This window comes from Pituophis catenifer, unplaced genomic scaffold, assembly GCF_029215685.1.
Source record: "Pituophis catenifer annectens isolate HBS135680 unplaced genomic scaffold, rPitCat1.0.hap2 SCAF_12, whole genome shotgun sequence".
NCBI classification, from domain to species: Eukaryota; Metazoa; Chordata; class Lepidosauria; order Squamata; family Colubridae; genus Pituophis; species Pituophis catenifer.
This window is the reverse complement of record NW_027256892.1, coordinates 10212486-10229598: the sequence shown is the minus strand read 5'-3', so window position 1 is coordinate 10229598 and position 17113 is coordinate 10212486. Positions and strand designations below refer to the sequence as shown.

The following is a 17113-nucleotide window of genomic DNA, read 5'->3' as shown; positions in this document are numbered from 1 at the left end:
TACAAATGCAACATTGTTAAAAAAAGTGGTTCCTTTGTCCCAAGACACAGAAAAAATGCAGTTCAAGATATATGGTTTCTGATTCTGCCCTGTGATCTTGAGTATATATTTATTTGGTCATCTGGTTGTGAAGGATAGCAAATAATTATGCATGTCTGAATTAAACATGAGCACTGTTCTAGGATTTGCTGCTTTGCACAGCAGGAAACAAGGTACTTCCAATGTATAGTAGGCACCCACCCCAAAAAAGGAGCAGCTTAATGTAGATATGTCTCTTTAAATGTGCCTGAAAATACCTTTGTCCTACTCTGTTGCCAGTCAGAATTTCTGTCTCCATGTTTCATTTAACAACAGCTCTGTTTTGGCTTGGTCACCTCTGCTCTTCACTGAACAAGGCATGCTTCCAGAGGTGTCCAGAAGCCTTATGCTTCTGTTTCATGTTCATATATGTCTTAGTTTTTTAACAGCACAATGTAATAAAATATTTAGAGTAAATCAGAACTGACCCTACACTTTAAAAGTTTAATACAGTATTAAGCAGACTTTTATATGAAGGTTTTGCTGAGGACCTTAAATTCAGATGAAGCAAGTTCTCTAAAAGACCTAGATCTGTGACTTATTTTCTATTCTTCTTTCTCCCTTATGCATATAATCCAATATATGCTACCCTATTGTTTTCTTTTCCTTCATCTGCTTCTGTATCTGTTTTCTAAAAAGATAGTTTTTCGAATTGCATGATCAATGGCCTTTCTGTCACTAGATGTATTCTCATAGTTCATTATCTCCACTAAGTTTTAGTGCCCAACTACTCATGCTCTAAATTCTGTTACCAAGCCTGTAAAACATTTTTCCTGTCTTCATTCCTCATATTGTTTTTTTTGTGGATCAAATTTTAGTCGACTGAGGGGATGACTGACTAGCATGTAACTCACCTTCATGGATGTTAAAAAGGGCTAGTACTTTGATGGAAAATCTCTAAACATTTCCAGGCAGGAGCAGTGACCAACCACTTTGGTATTGCTGACATGAAAAATGAAAGTTTATTTCTTTCTTTAAATGTATATGCTGCCTGACTCCCAGTGCCCACTGTTGAAGTCAACTAGAGGAAAACAGCTGTTTATTTTACAAGAGTAACATAACCTTAGTTTAGTCTGTTAATCCAATTTTCTGTACATTACATTAAATTAAGAAACCCCATTATAGGTTGAATTTGCAAAACATCCTAGGCTAAAATGTGTTTAGTTTGTCACTGTGTTATGCAAATATAGTTAGAATCATAGCTTCCCAGGGTTTCATGTAGGAAATTTTGGTAGCTGAGCTCAGTGGTGGGCTGCAATTTTTTTAACAACCGGTTCTCTGCCTAATGACTGGGTGGGTGTGGCTGGGTAGTCATGTGACTGGGTGGGCATGGCCAACTCAACATCACTCACGTCAAAGGGTGTCTCGACTGACCCCTCCCCTCCCAGCCACTCCTTGTCACGCCTGGCCTCAATGTATCTATAGTTCTGTAAAATTGTTGTTCACCTTTTTTCAACTTTATTATCTGAATCTACATATTATAGATCAGTGATGGTTAACCTTTTTGGTGCTGAGTGCCTAAAGCATGTGCGTGCCCGAACCCCCAAAATGCAATGCGATCGCCTACCATGCATGTGCCCTGTCCCCATGCATGTGTGTGCGTCCCCCATGCATGCATCCTGCCTCCCGTGCATGCAGCAGAATGCAAGCCTCATAGTAGTGGCGGTGGCAGTGGCAGAAGTGGAGCTCCAGAGTGGTGGCGGCGGAAGGCAGAAGCGGAGCTCCAGGGCGATGGTGGCGGAAGGCGAGCTCCAAAGTGGCGGTGGTAGCAGTGGCGGAAGGCAGAAGCTGAGCTCCAGAGTGGTGGTGGTGGAAGTGCCTTGGTAGTACAGTGGTTTAATGCACCCTGTTATTAACAAAGCTGCCTGCAATTTCTGCAGGTTCGAATCTTACCAGGCTCAAGGTTGACTCAGCCTTCCATTCTTTCTAAGGTAGGTTAAATGAGGACCCAGTTTGTGGGGGCAATAAGCTGACCTTGTATAAATATACAAAAGTATGAAGGCTATTGCTTAACGCACTGTAAGCCGCCCTGAGTCTCCGGAGAAGGGCAGCATATAAATCAAATTAAAAAAAAAAAAGTGGAAAGCGAGATCCAGAGTGCTGCCAGTGGCGGTGGCGCTCTGGAAGGGTGGGTGGATGTCCCGGGCCTGCACACATGCACCACAGCAGAGCAGCAGTCTCTGCCCCAGCATGGCATCTCTACTGAGGGCTGCCTGCCCACCTGCTGGCTGGCAAGGCTTGGAAGTGGTGCGTCCCCCCATCATGGGCTGGATGCGGGACCCGAGGCGAAGGGGGAGGCGAGCAAGTAGCAGTTGCCTGGAGGCCCCGCGGAAACTGAGCATGTCAAGCCCAAAAGGCAGCTCTTTGGCTGAGCACAACGGGTCTCCCTCTCCCACTATCAGCATTGGCCTTACCTTCCAGAGCTTTCATGCGCTTCCGTCGGCCTGAACGCCCTGCCATTCAGATCCTAATGGGGCCAGCGCACGGCTGCCTGTGAAGGTAAGGCTGGTGGCAGGCAGCCCTTGGGGGAGACGCCACACTGGGGCCAAGACTGCTGCTCCACTGGGGTGCGCGCATGCAACCCTGGGACATCTGCCTGTCCTTCTGGAACACTGCTGCCAGGTGCTGGCCCCACTGGGATCTGTAAAGGGCAGGGCATTCGGGCTGGTGGAGACGCGTGGAAAGTCTGGAGCTCCTTGAGGCCTTCAGGACAGATCAGATTGTCCAAGGCTTTGCTCCCCAGGAAGGGCTCTCTGGAGGGTTGTGTGCCCAGACCAGGCGCTTTGTCTTGGGCCTTGAGAAGCAGTACGAGGCACAGGGAGAGAAACGATAGGAGGCAGAGAAATGGAGTAAGGCTGAGAGAAGTGGTAGGAGGCGGAGGGCGAGAGAAACAGGAGGCTTTGGAGACGAGCACTCTTCCCAGTCCCACTTCCCCAAAGAGGCGCCTAGCTGCACTTACCTCTTACCTCACCCAGGCAATCAGGGCCGCTCAGCTGGGCCACGGGGAGAGCACCGTGTGGGATGCAGCCATGGTGGAAGGCAGGCCAGCTGGCTGACCCACGTGGGAGGCAGATAGGCCGGGATTCGGGCCTTGCTCGCAGGCTCACCCAGGCAAGCTGGCTGGCCCAGAGACCGTGTGGTCGAGGCAAGCGAGGGAGCCAGACAGAGAGCAGCATCAGCTATGCTAGGCAAGCAGGCAAGATAAGGAGTGACTGGGCGGGGCAGGGCCAGGCAGTGGTGGGAATTTCTGGTTAGCCTGTTGTGACTCTGACCCCCGAGGCAGATTTATCGGAGCGAGAAGGCTCCGAACATGAAGGAGAGGAGTTGGCCAGGCCTCCCTCTCCAGGACCCTCCTCTCTGGCAATGCCTCAGGTGTCTCCTGAAGGAGAAGAGATTGGCCAGGAGCTAGGTATCTCCTCGCAGTCGGACAGTGACGGAGATAAGTCTTGGCTGGATCCACGCCAGTGTCGGAGAGACAAGCTCAAGCAGCAGAAAAGGAGGCATGCCAGAGATTAAGCTGAGTCACTGGACCACACCCCATGGGATAAAAGGGGGGTAAGGTGGCCATTCAGACTCTGTGACGGACAAAACTATCTACTAGTGAGTCACATTGTATCTTTGAAACAACGTTATCTGCCTTTGATTTACTACGGACTGGACTTGACAATTCTTGAACTGTGTGTATCTTGTTTGGGTTTATCTGTCGGAGGAACAACCCCTCCCTCTATGAGTAAAGTTCTTGGCAAGCAGCTACTGGGTTGCTGCCAATCCTCTTATTGAAAGAATTTGTTGTCTGCCAGTTTTATTTAACCCCTGGCTATCTGTTTGTGTGCGTGTGTGAGACGGGGACAGAACATAGCCAAACTCTGCAGAATCTTAACCAGTTCGCCTCAACCGGTCCGAACTGGCTGCAAACCACCTGTGGCTGAGCTGCATTTCTACTTCTGGGGATGGATGAGTATTAAAATTGTGTGCTCAACTATGTTTTTATCTCCATGTACTCCAGAGTATCTTCTTGGTATCATATCTGAATCTTTGTCCTAGTTCATGTGTGTTGGGGGAAAATGATACAATGTTTCAACAACCCTTTAATGTAACATGTTGCCTTAATCCCTCCTTCCTGCTAAGTGATTACTCATGATGCAAACATATAATCAAAAGGGAAAAATCCAGTTTCAGAGAAAGTACTTTTATTTTTCTATACAAGGACAGAATAGACAAAAAAAAGTTAAAAGGCCACTTACGAAAATAGTCCCACTCATCTGAAAACTAAGAGAAGTTTTCATGCCCCTACCTTCGTCACTTTGCCACCTATATGGGTGACCCAAATGCCACAACTTGGCTCCCTTTCTCCACAATATTGGAGAAGATGGGCTATTTGCAGCTCTGCTGGGTTGATGGTGTTAGCTGACTGGTGCCCCTTCTACAGCCTGCGGGAGGCTTATGTAAACACTGTAGATTTTGCAGAGAAGGATCTAGCCAAAGTCGGCAATAGCTCTTGTTTTCAAATTGCAGAAGGGATCCCTAAGGAGCAGAAATCAAGATAGTCCAAATGTCAGGAGCTGACTTACTATAAAAAGAAAAGTCTAATTAGAAATCGGAGAGGCTGTATCACCATCTGTGGATTCTGACCAGCAAGTCCTAGAAAAAGGGAAGACTTTGATCTCACAGTTGGCATCACAACAAATGGTTGCTGAAACCTGGTGCTAGAGTTCAATTGTTCACCAGGGTTATCCTGGGAAAGTTCAGACATTCTTGTTTCAAGTTCTTCATTGGTTAATCATCCGAAATAGAGATTCCCATGCACTTCTGATCAGCCTTCCCCAGAAATAGCTCCCAGATGGTAGATGGAGAACAAGGCCAGCTTGCTTTCCATCTTGGCACTCGGAATGGTCCACGCTGCCTTCTAAGAAGGTTAAGATGAACATCCACTTGGAAACAATCTCAGACTGTGACTGTGTGTTGAAGTTCACAATCCCAAGGCAATAATCAGTGTCAATAAAGGCTCTTGGGGGGGGGGACATGGGCAGGAAGATTGTCACACTAGTTCATCCAGGAGAATTCCAATGTTCTGATGAGGCTCCGAGGGACCTCCTATAGGCTTATTGCACATGGGACAAACACATCGAACTTCTAACCACTTGACAAGGCACCTGCATACAAAATGGGGGTGGGAGTGTCAAGAGATGGGGAGGTATAATTTGAAAATACAGATCTAAAAGCTTGATTATGACATTCTGAGAAGACCCTAAACAGCATCTGCTTTCTGATGAGCATCCCTTCCCATTTTTACCCTCCCTTTCCTGGACCAACTGATGTTGGGCCACTTCCCATTGAAGTGCTCATGCCCATCTTAAAGATTGCTCCTGGTGATGCATTAACATACCTTATTTTGGCTGAATGACTAAATTATGAGGGTACTGTATTTATAGAGTATTTTTTTCTTTTTTAATTTGCAGCAATTTTACTTAATTTCCTGCTCTCAAATGTGTTGCATTACAATTCCCTAAGCCTCAAGTTTTGGAAGCCAATTTACAGGTTAGATTAGATTTACCCAGCATCAGTAAATAGCTGTACACAGAATCTAATATTACCATTTTATTCTGTCTTCCTTATATCACTATCCCAAAAAAATGTATTCAAATGCTTTCAACATCTCAAAGCATATTTACTTTGAGATGAGTATCAATTCAATATTTGCTTTTTTAGCAAAGAAAATCTATGCAATCAGCCAAAATGTAAAAATCTTATTAATCTGATCATATGATTTCTAAAAGTTAAGGATTTATTTAGCTATATTTTGTACATTAAGAGATTATGGGGAGGGATGGTCTTTTGTGCTCACTGAGCTCGGTTATTTTCTTGCAGATATTTCATTACCAAACTAGGTAACATCATCAGTGCAGAGAGTACAGGGAACCACATATTGCAGCCCTCCTGAGAAATTTGAAACTAACTTTGAAGATGGAATGCAAGAACAATTGAGTAAATTTGGTCCTGGAAAAGAAGAGTGGATGAGAAATAAATTCAAGATATCCCCATCTTGATTCTCTTTAATACAGGAAAGGCGAAAGGAAATTCTGTCAGTCTTCAAGATTTGATTATGACACCTAATAACAATAAAATAGAGTTCTAATATTCCTTGTGGTCTTTCTCTGGCATACTTCAAAGAGCTGAGAAGCCTTATGCAAAAATTGGTCAGACAGATAACTGAAACAGCCACCTTTGCACATGAACTGTTGAATTAGGGTCAGGGTTTTCAGTCCAAAAAGGAAACCTACTTAAAGGTCTTTCAGCCTAGCAGGACCAATAATAAACTAGTCATAAGATTTAAATTTTGATGAAACATGCTTCAAACCACAGTGCTAGTGGCTCCGCATAGGGCAGCTGCACATAACTAAGGTTTCCCAGTTGGAACATAGAAAATTTCTGATAAAATAGGCCCAGCTTGGCTATAGTCAGAAAAAAATATTCAGGAAATCTGCTATTATTTAACTCTTAGGTTTTTCCAGTGCAGCAGATGCTGGAATTCCAGTGACAACTCTGTTACATCCTTGGGACAAAATTCCACTGCACATTCTTTGGGACTGCATATGAGAAAGGAATAAGGACTTAAGTTAAGAAAGTGGGCAAGATGAAGTTTTGAAGACCTGGCTTTCCCTCCAAAGGGCTTGGATAAGAGATGATATGGCTTGACATCAGATTTTTGTTGCTTTTAATGTGCTTAGTTTTATAGTTTTGTTATGGTTTTTATGGTGTTTTTACTTTTGATTGGGAGCCGTCCAGACTTGGTTATAAGAAGGAAGGAAGGGAGGGAGGCAGGCAGGCAGGCAGGCAAACCCTTAAAATGAATTTGTAACTCACTCTCAATCGGCTTTTAGCCCAGCAATTACCCAATTTTCTGTTCCTTTTAACAAGAAACAGGAACAAGATTTATTATAATACGTGGACATGCTCCAGTTAAAGCTTCCATATCTGGACTTTCGTATGAAACCAGGTAAACTGAAAGCAACAGCCATCCATGCTGGTTTCAGATGAGGTATGAACTGAAAAGCCCCTTTCCCAGCTGCTGTTGTCAGTACCATGGATGTCAGGGAGAACATCTGATCTTGCCAGTAATTAAAGCTAAGCATATTTGAGCCTGGTATATGCTAAGATGGGAAATATTTTAACAACTCCATCTGAGTCACTTTGAGTTGTGCTATGAAGAAGAAATGGGACACCAAAGTAAAACAACAGGATTATTTCACCCTAAATCTGTGACCCTAAGGACACAGATAAACCTCCAAGTGATGACTGTAAGGAATAAAAATCCTTCAATTCTCTACCATTCAGTCAGAACTGAAGAAGCTTCTTGGCACATCTTCAAGGAAAAACAAAATCCAGTTGCCTTTTAAAAAAGCACCTTTGGGACAACCATCACCTGGATGACTGATAATCTCCATAGACATTTCACTCTAAAAATATTGCTTCTAAATCAGATCTGCTGGATATCTGCAAAACACAGATCTGTCCTGAAACAGAAGATGCAGATGTGTATCCTTCACTAGATTTGCATTCCCTTAGAACTGATCTGGGCATTTTATGGCCCCCAGGCAATATCTGGCCCTTTGACTGTCCCTGCTAGGCCTGTGTGGATTGCTTTTATTTTGAAGTTGACAGCTACTTTTTAAAAAATGTACGTATGTGTGTGCATGCATGCCTATACACCTTCATAGCCCTATTGGCTGGTGTTCCACAACAGTCCCAATTTCTCATTTGACTGCTTGGGAAAATTAATGTTCCCCTCCCTCCCGTCTTAAAAGAATATTTTTTTTTCTTCGTCCCTGATCCAACTCACTCATCCTTCCCACTTTGGAGCCAAGTCTAAATGCCTCCCCCCCACAATTCAAGTGAACTCGCAAGACACAAAAAGCCTAGGCCTAGATGTTCTTGGCTTCATTGTTTGCTTCAGGCTCTTGGCTACAGCGTCCTGGCACAATTCCCGAGTGTGATGAATTAACTCTGATAGGTTTTTATCCATTTAATTCAGGTCTGTGCTTAATCTCCTTTCCCATTTGCTGTCCCTTGGCTCAAATATCTCAAAATACAACAAACAGCCTCCCTCTTTATCATCCTTGGCGTCCACCTCCTCACCACCACCACGGGCATGCTGGATGCTGGATGAATATTGTGGCTACTCGCCAAGATGAGAGGCACAAGGCAGCTTTTTGGGGCTGTCCTTGGCTTCTACTCACTTTCTGTGGAAGGCATGTTGGCATGGCAACACTCCCAGTTCATCTTTCACTTTAAAGTCTTCCAGGCAGACGGCACAAGTCTGCTGCGGAGAAAGAGGCGGAGGAAAGAATGGGCAAACATCACAAAGCACCACAAAACATCAGTAAAGGAGAATAGGGTTGTAGCTCAGGGTTGAAAGGGAGGGCTCCTTGGTATTCTCTGAGCTTGCAGATGTTTCATTACCCAAACTAGGTAACATCATCTGTGCTAGTTATAACATAGACTAGCACTGATGATGTTACTTAGTTTGGGTAATAAAATGTCTGTAAGAAACTCACCAAGCTCAGAAAGCACTGAAGACCCCTCAAAGCAGGAATTATTGCATGCTTACCTGTTGTAGAATCCACAGCAAACTATGGCTGATTTTTGGGTGGCAGATCAATACTTTTGGTGGGAAACAGAAGGAAAAGCTTAGAATGGGAGTGTTCAAGAGGCAAAGTTCACTGTACTACCAAAGCAAAGGAGCCTTGGTAGTACAGTGGTCTAAAGCACCCTGTTATTAAGACCAGCTGCCTGCAATTACTGCAGGTTCGAATCTCACCAGGCTCAAGATTGACTCAGCCTTCCATCCTTTCTAAGGTAGGTAAATTGAGGACCCAGTTGTGGGGGCAATAAGCTGACTTTGTATAAATATACAAAAGGATGAAGGCTATTGCTTAGCATATTGTAAGCCGCCCTGAGTCTCCGGAGAAGGGCGGCATATAAATCAAATTAAAAAAAAAAAGTTCTGCCCAGTCATTTGCTTCTAATAATGATTTATTGGATACAAAATTACTTACTTCATGGTTCAAGGTTCAAGGTTCCTTGGATATCAAGGCAGATCAGCAAGTATCTGGGCTTATTCAATAGAATTGGTCTACAAATGAATCATCCACAATCCAGAAACTATCTTTGCAGTATATAAAATCTTCTGAGGATAGGTGGTTGTATAGATCTGAGAGATCAACATAGCCTAAATAGTTCTAGAGAATTGTTTTGTATCATATTTGATTATGGGTCTATCAGCATTATCTAATCCAGCCTTCCCCAGTTTAATGTCTTCTAGATTTATGGGTACTGCATATCTAGAACTTCCAACTAGTTTGGTTGTGTTGGTTGGGTATTCTGGACATGGCAGTTCCAACATAGATCAGTTGGAGAAGCCTAATGGATTCTAGCATACAACAGTTCTTGAACGTTTTTGGAAAAGATTTTCCTTACCATTTACCATCTCAAAGATAGATTAAGGCATACAAATCTAAAGTAATTTGCAGTGGATTGTCGAAGATTTCTGATTTCAAAATAGTGGTAATAATATGAATCTCTAACCTCTCTCCTAAATTGTGCTGCTTTTATGGGTCATCAGAAGATAATTTTTGTTTGGAAAGACAATAAGAGGCATTCGGTTTCAGAGTTCAGAATCCTTTAAGGGTTGTGTTTATCTAAACTTTTCAGGTGAAGAAGTAGTAGCTCTATTTGTACAACATTTAAGCCTGATAAGTGTTAACCTTGATTATGATTTTTGCAACTTAGTGTATTCTATTAGAATGTATTGGGAAAAGCTGGAAAATAGGTTAATTCAATAACCGGTTTAAACAGGCTGTTCAGATAACCTGTTTCTTGCAACAAACTCAGAGAGATATCTCGTAAAGGAATAACACATATTCCCATTTCGATCTATAAGATGCACTCCCCCCCCTCCCAAATGGGTGGAAATGTCTGTATATCTTGTAGAGCAAATGTTGCCAAAGTCCCGCCACCTGCTGGCCCCCACCCTTCGGCCTCTGCCTCCCAGCAATTTGCCACCTTCCAGCAAACAGCATGGTCAGCTTCAACACAGCCTGATTTAGCATGAGCAGCTGATTGGCAGTTGGATCGGCTTCCTGAAATACCACAGATCAGCTGTTCCAGGCTATGGAGATCACTGCTGCCCATTGCCGCCATCACTGCCCAGAGGCACCACTACCTATCGCTGCCTCCACATGCCCCATTTTTAGCCTCCATGTGTCCTGTTTTCGGTCTCTGCGCATCCCACCTATCACCGCCAAACAGCGGCGGCAATCCCCACTGCCTGGAACATGCCAAAAATGGGATGCGCAGAGGCCAAAAATGGGGCATGCAGAGGCTGAAAATAGGGCGTGCGGAGGCGGTAAAAGGTGGCGGTGATGGCGGCGATGGCAGCAATGGCTAGTGGCAATCCACACAGCCTGGAACAGCTGATCAGCAGTATTCTGGGAGGCCGATCCAATCATCACTCAGCTGCTTGTGCTAAATCAGGCTGTGCTGAAGCTGACCAGGCTGTTTGCTGTAAAAAAGCAAATTGGTGGGAGGCAGAGGCAGTTTTTTTTTTCTTGTTTTCTCCCCAAAAGCTAGGTGCATCTTATGGTCAGAACATCTTATATTGCAAAAAATACAGTATATACAATTCTCCATTCAACTATGTTGTCATATTGGGCTTTTTCCTCTTTTGTTTTCTGCAGTGGATTTTGTTTTGTTAGCTGATCATTAAATGGAATGATAGAATCATACCATTGGAAGCACTTTTGAAGGTCTTCTAGTCCAACTCTCTGTCCAGATCATGAATTTTCAGACTATCCCCAACAAATGTCTGTCCAACTATTGTTTCAAATTCAGAGTGATGGAATACCCATGACTCCAGGTGCTGCTTAACAGTCAGGAAAGTCCTCCATATATAGATCTCACTGCATAGATAGTCCTAGAATTTTGACCAAATGGAACCTGCACATTATGGTTGTAAATTATAACAGTAGTAAAATGTTACTACCATTATGTTTTTGTAGTATTTGTTAAGTGAATGGGGCAGTGGAATTCCATGGTCATTACGTGAACCCATTGTTTGCTATGGTACATCCCCCCCCCCAAAAAAAACCTAGAAGTATGTGCTAGTTTTCAGCATGTTTGTAAAATGCTTTTCATTTCACCCTGCATATTGCAAACAGCTATAAATGGGGTTATGTTGAGCCAGGTACCATCTGTTTTGTACCTGCACATTTCATTTTTTCCTATTTAAGTGTGGCATCATACATTTCTCATCATTGAAGTAAATTTTGCTGGAAAGGACTCAAAATTAAACTTTATTAAAATCATTTTGAACCTGTTTTATGAGATATTAACATTCATCCCCAACTTTGGGTTATCTGCAGATTTTCTAAACATCCCTTCTCTCTCCTAATCACATTTATAAAAATATTGAAAGGCCAGGACAGAATCCCAGGCTAACCTACAACAAACCTCTCTTCTGCAGACATATATTTGCATAATCATATCTATACATGTTCAAACTATAAATACATGAAAGGATGTCTTAGTATCATTTTTGCTGAGAAATCAACTCTTTTGACTCATTGGTGGGTTTACTCACCCCATGTAAGTTTAGCTTTCTGGCATCACCTTTCAAAACCACCTGGAAGGAAGGAAGGCAGTAGATTAGTATCAGAGCACTGCTGCTGAATGACCAAAGCAGCCAATCCCATTGAACATTGCAAAGACAAACAGCAACAGTTACTAAACAGCAACAATATTGGTTGATGCAGAAACCACAGTACAACCATGGAGAGACTTTCTGAGTTGGGGAGATCCGGCCCAGCCTATACATTACAATCTATATATATAAAAGCAAAAACCACTCACGCATTAATCATGAAATCTCCAGAACCGTAATGCCTACAAACTTGAAATTTGCCACATATGTTCCGCTTGGCTTCTAGGTGTTCACTAAGAAGGGATTTTTTGAAATGACCATCAGAGCATTAGTATTTCCTATATTATTATAACATGCTCTGATGCTAATTAGTTAGACGTTCCACTCCCCCTCCCAACTTGAAAATAACTCTGGAGAGGATGAGATAGCATAGGACAGGCTTCCGTGGGGCAAGCCTCATGGAGAGAAGGGGCTAGAAAGCCTGAGGGAAAGAAGGCGATAGTATAGGAGACATTTCTCTGGGGCCAGCCGGAGGGAGAGAAGGGGGGAGGATTCTATGGTTTTATCTCCTCTCCCACATTCACCCACGTTTTTTTTTTTTTTTTTTTGAACAGAGTGTTGGCCATTTCTTATCTATTACAATTAATCAAATTCAAATACATTTTACTTAATTACAATTCTTGCCAAAATCGTTTCCCCGCTTTTCTTTTTTTTAAAAACATATCTCAATATTTCTATACTTGCATACATAAACACCATCTTCATTTGTCCCTGAATTCTAACTTTACTGCATATTTATTCTCTTTTATTTTATTTTTTATTTTATTTTTATTTTATTTTGAATTTGTATACCGCCCTTCTCCCTGAGGACTCAGGGCGGTGAACAGCCAAGTAAAAACATCAAGTACAAATATTAAAATACAGTTAAAATATACATATATAAATTTGGCCCCATTAATTAAAAACAATAAACAAAACACTTAAAAACACTTAAAAAAATTAGGCCAGCCCGGCTTGCTGGAAAAGGAAGGTTTTAAGGGCACGGCGGAAGGCACCGAGGTCTTGGATTCTCCTTATCTCTGGAGGCAATTGATTCCAGAGGGTAGGTGCCCCCACAGAGAAGGCCCTCCCCCTGGGGGTCACCAGCCTGCACTGTTTGGCTGATGGCACCCCGAGGAGGCCCTCTCTGTGGGAGCGCACGGGTCGATGGGAGATTGTCGGTGGCAGCAGGCGGTCTCGAAGATAGCTAGGCCCTATGCCATGGAGCGCTTTAAAGGTGATAACCAACACCTTGAAGCGCACCCGGAAGACCACTGGGAGCCAGTGCAGCTCGCGCAGGAGCGGTGTTACATGGGAGCGCCAGGCTGCTCCCGTCACTACCCGCGCTGCTGCATTCTGGACCAGTTGGAGCCTCCGGGTGCTCCTCAAGGGGAGCCCCATGTAGAGAGCGTTGCAGTAGTCAAGGCGAGAGGTGACGAGGGCATGAGTGACTGTGCACAGGGAATCCCGATCAAGAAAGGGCCGCAACTGGCGGATCAGGCGAACCTGACAAAAGGTCCCCCTGGTTACAGCCGTCAGATGTTCCTCCAAGGACAGCTGCCTATCCAGGAGGACTCCCAGATTGCGAACCCTCTCTGTGGGGGCCAACGACTCGCCCCCAATAGTCAGTGATGGAGTCAACTGACTATATCGGGATGCCGGGAGCCACAGCCACTCAGTCTTGGAAGGGTTGAGCCTGAGCCTGTTCCTCCCCATCCAGATCCGCACAGCCTCCAGGCACTGGGACATCACTTCAAGGGCATCGTTGGGGTGGCCTGGGGTGGAGATGTACAGCTGGGTGTCATCAGCGTACTGGTGGTATCTCACCCCAAAGCCATGGATGATCTCGCCCAGCGGCTTCACATAAATGTTGAACAGGAGGGGCAGAAGAATCTTTTAAGAATTTAAGAATCTTTTATTCTTAAACAGTTCATTCTTTATCTTAATATATTTATATTTGTTTGTTTGGCGTTGCCTTTCTTCCACTTCATCTTTTTTATTGTACAGCAATCTTTCTTCTCAAACCTTCCCTCTCCTTCTTCCCTAACCCTTCCTACTTTCTTTTCCCTTCTCTACTTCCCCTTCCCTTCTCCTTCTCCCTTCCCCCATTTTACCTTCTCTCCTACTCTAATTTTCCTTCCCTTCCTTCCTCCCTACTCTTCCATCCCTCTCTCCTTCTTCCTCCCTTCCACCTCTCTTCTCCTCCTTCATCTCTCTCTATTGCTGTATTCATTTTCAATTTAATATTTTCCACTGTGGAGTCCAGGCAGCCCCGATCCCTTGTCCTTTTAATTATTAACAGTATATTTCATCTTGTTCCCTTTTTTCCTTCCCTTACTCAAACAATCTTCTAATCCTTTGTCTTTGTTACTTTTACCCATGTACTTTTTCGGCTTTGCTTCTTGCAAGTATAACATTTAAATCATTTTTATCATTTCAATTTCATTCAGTTTTACATTCAATTTCAATTATTGAATATATTTCTCAAAGTATCTTAACAATATATTTCCACTTATTCAAATATATTCAGTATTTATAAAGTGCATCTTAATCCTTTCTCATTTTACCCAATCCAATTAGTTCTTAAAATATTCTTAATTTGCCTTCTTTTCTCTTTTTGATTATGTTTCAGATATATAGTTTGAAATATTCCAGTTATTGCATTTCCCTCTACAAGTTTATTCATATTATTAAAACCTATCATTCTATAGACCTCCAATATTATTAAGCATATGATATTTATTGCAGTTTCTCCAGTTTTCAGTAGAACATATTTAAAACTTAAAATATAGAGTATAAGTCTTATTCCCTTTATTTCTTACAGCTCTATACTCCCCTTATTTTAAAATCACTTAATTAATATCACTGTTTTATCTTTTTTTCTGACGTTAAATTCATCTATTAAATTTTACAGTTCTGAATATATTTTCATTTCTTTCTGTCTTTCTCCTTTTCTGCCCTATATTTCCCATTGTTTCTGCTTTTCCTTTCCTTTTCCGTATCTTTTCATTGTTAATCCCAATGTACTTATTTTGTGTTTTAAAATCATGAAATCTTTGCCCTTTATTTCCCATTGTTTTCCATACCTTTTCCCTCTTTCTTATATTTCCACTGTAAATCCCAGTGTAATCATTTATGTTTTTAATATTTTTTTCTTCTCCTCCATCCTCTTTTCTTTGTTTGCCTTTTCTTTTTCCTTCTTCTTCCTTTCTTTTGTATTTTAGAATTCTGCACTCTCCTATTCTGCCCTATATTTTCCATTGTTTCTCCTTTCTCTTTCCTTTTATGTGTCTTTTTATTGTTAATCCCAGTATACTTATTTTGTATTTTAAAATCATAAAATCTTTTATTTTGTCCTTTATTTCCTGTTATTCTCCATCTCTTTTCCCTCTTTCTTATATTTTCACTGTAAATCCCAGTGTAATCATTTAAATTTTTTATATTTTTCTATTCCACCCTCTTTTCCTTTTTTGTTTCTTTTCTTTTTGTCCATACTTAATATTACAATTGTTTAATTTTCCATAGTCAATCTCTTTGTCTTTGTCTTCTTCGTTATCCATCTCTTTCTTGTTTCTCATTAGTCATTTCCTTTTCATCTTCAATGCATTCTAGCTCAGTCTTTACATCCTCGAATTTCGATTTTCCATGCAAATTAATAATCATTTCCTTTATTTCTAAACACATCGTTTTTATCAGTTCGTTAAATTCCTGCTCCATTTTATTCTTTCCGGGTTAATATTATTCCAGTTTTAAATCACATTAAGGTCCTTCTTTTTTAATCATCAAAGTGTATCCTCTTGTAGGAAAACATTTCATCCTTAGTTCTTGCCAGTTATCATTTTAAAAGTTCAAGAGTTTTTTTTTCCTCGCTTTTTCAAAGATTTTCTCAAAACAGGCAATTCGATGTCATGCTCTTCTTTCTCCTACAGATGTCTCCCTATAATCCACCGTTCCACTCAGCTAATTAACAAATCGCCATTTTATTTGTAATCCACATCTGTTTTTACCAAGTCAAAAAAGAGAAAAGGCCAGTTTTCCAGTTCTTCTTTCACAGTTATATACAACCAATCAGTTTGTAATTCAATCCAAATTAGATCCAAGTTCCAAATTTCCATTTCCATTTATCAATTACTTTTAATTCTTTGGTCGGGATTCTTCTATGGCGTGCTTGTCATTCCCACTTTCTCTCTCCATCCACCATCTCCCCTCGTCACTATTTAGCCGCTATTTCCACGCCAGGGTAATTTTAATAGTTTAAATATGTGAAGTTCTTTTTATTGTCTATGAGTGGCCAATCACTCACCCAGCACCAACACTCTGTCCAAATCTTCCCTCCTGCACATCGCTTGCTCCAGAGGCTCCAGCTTCATGGCGATTCAACCTGATTGCCACCCCTGTCACCGGATCGAAGAGTTTCTCGGGCTATCCAAGGGACTTGCCTGTCCCTCTTTAGCCACAGAGCTGCCTCTCCTTCTTCACTGTCCCTACAGGACAGTTTCGGTCCGAAGACGACCCCCCCCCCCCCCCGGTGCTGGTTCATCTGGCTGGATTTCGCCAAGCTTGTCGGAGCCCGGCATTTTCCCAGCCAGTCACGCTGCGCCGCTTCCGGATTCTGGATAGGAGAGGATCTATGGGGCCAGCCTGAGGGAGAGATGGGGAGAAGAGAGGATCTATGGGGCCAGCCTGAGGGAGAGAAGGGGAGTGGAGAGGATGTCAGGGTTCCAAGGAACACCCCTCAGTTTTGGAAGACAGTTCCTAACTACAAGAGGATCTAAGGAGCCAGCCTGAGGGAGAGAAGGGGAGAGAAGAGGATCTATGGGGCCAGCCTGAGGGAGAGAAGGCGAGAGGAGAGGATCTATGGGGCCAGCCTGAGGGAGAGAAGGGGAGTGGAGAGGATCAATGGGGCCAACCTGAGGGAGAGAAGTGGATAGGAAGGATCTATGGGGCCAGCCTGAGGGAGAGAAGGAGAGTGGAGAGGATGTCAGGGTTGCAAGGAACACTTCTCAGTTTTGGAAGAGAGTTCCTAACTGCCAGAGGATCTATGTTGCCAGCCTGAGGGAGAGAAGGGGATAGAGAGGAGAGGCTTCTATGGGGCTAGCCTAAGGGAGAGAAGGGGAGAGGAGAGGCCGATTGTAACTACTCATTAATTTTCAAACTCTAAGTGTCCATTTATCAAGCCTGATCACATAGTTTCTTAGCGGACCACAGCTATTCAGCTAGTTCTTTATATTTGCATTATTTACAGTAGTAGAGTTTCTCACTTCTCAAGCCTTCCTGTCCTCCCTCATGCATAGAGCA

The 17113-nt window shown here is 42.8% G+C and overlaps 1 protein-coding gene across 3 annotated transcripts in view; it reads right to left on the bottom strand.

The window, feature by feature from the left end:
• Positions 1 to 4295: 4295 nt before the first annotated feature.
• Positions 4296 to 17113, bottom strand: part of RNF122 (ring finger protein 122) — a 44600-nt gene continuing 31782 nt past the window's right edge. For 2 of the 3 annotated variants that reach the window (XM_070952372.1, XM_070952374.1), the window contains 3 exons: positions 11717 to 11758; positions 8316 to 8398; positions 4296 to 5231 (listed from right to left, as the gene is read on the bottom strand). In XM_070952372.1, coding sequence (XP_070808473.1) covers positions 5117 to 5231; positions 8316 to 8398; positions 11717 to 11758 — 240 coding nt within the window. In that variant the 3' untranslated portion in view covers positions 4296 to 5116. The remainder of the gene's footprint in view (positions 5232 to 8315; positions 8399 to 11716; positions 11759 to 17113) is intronic. The other variant, XM_070952373.1, reaches the window with a different exon arrangement.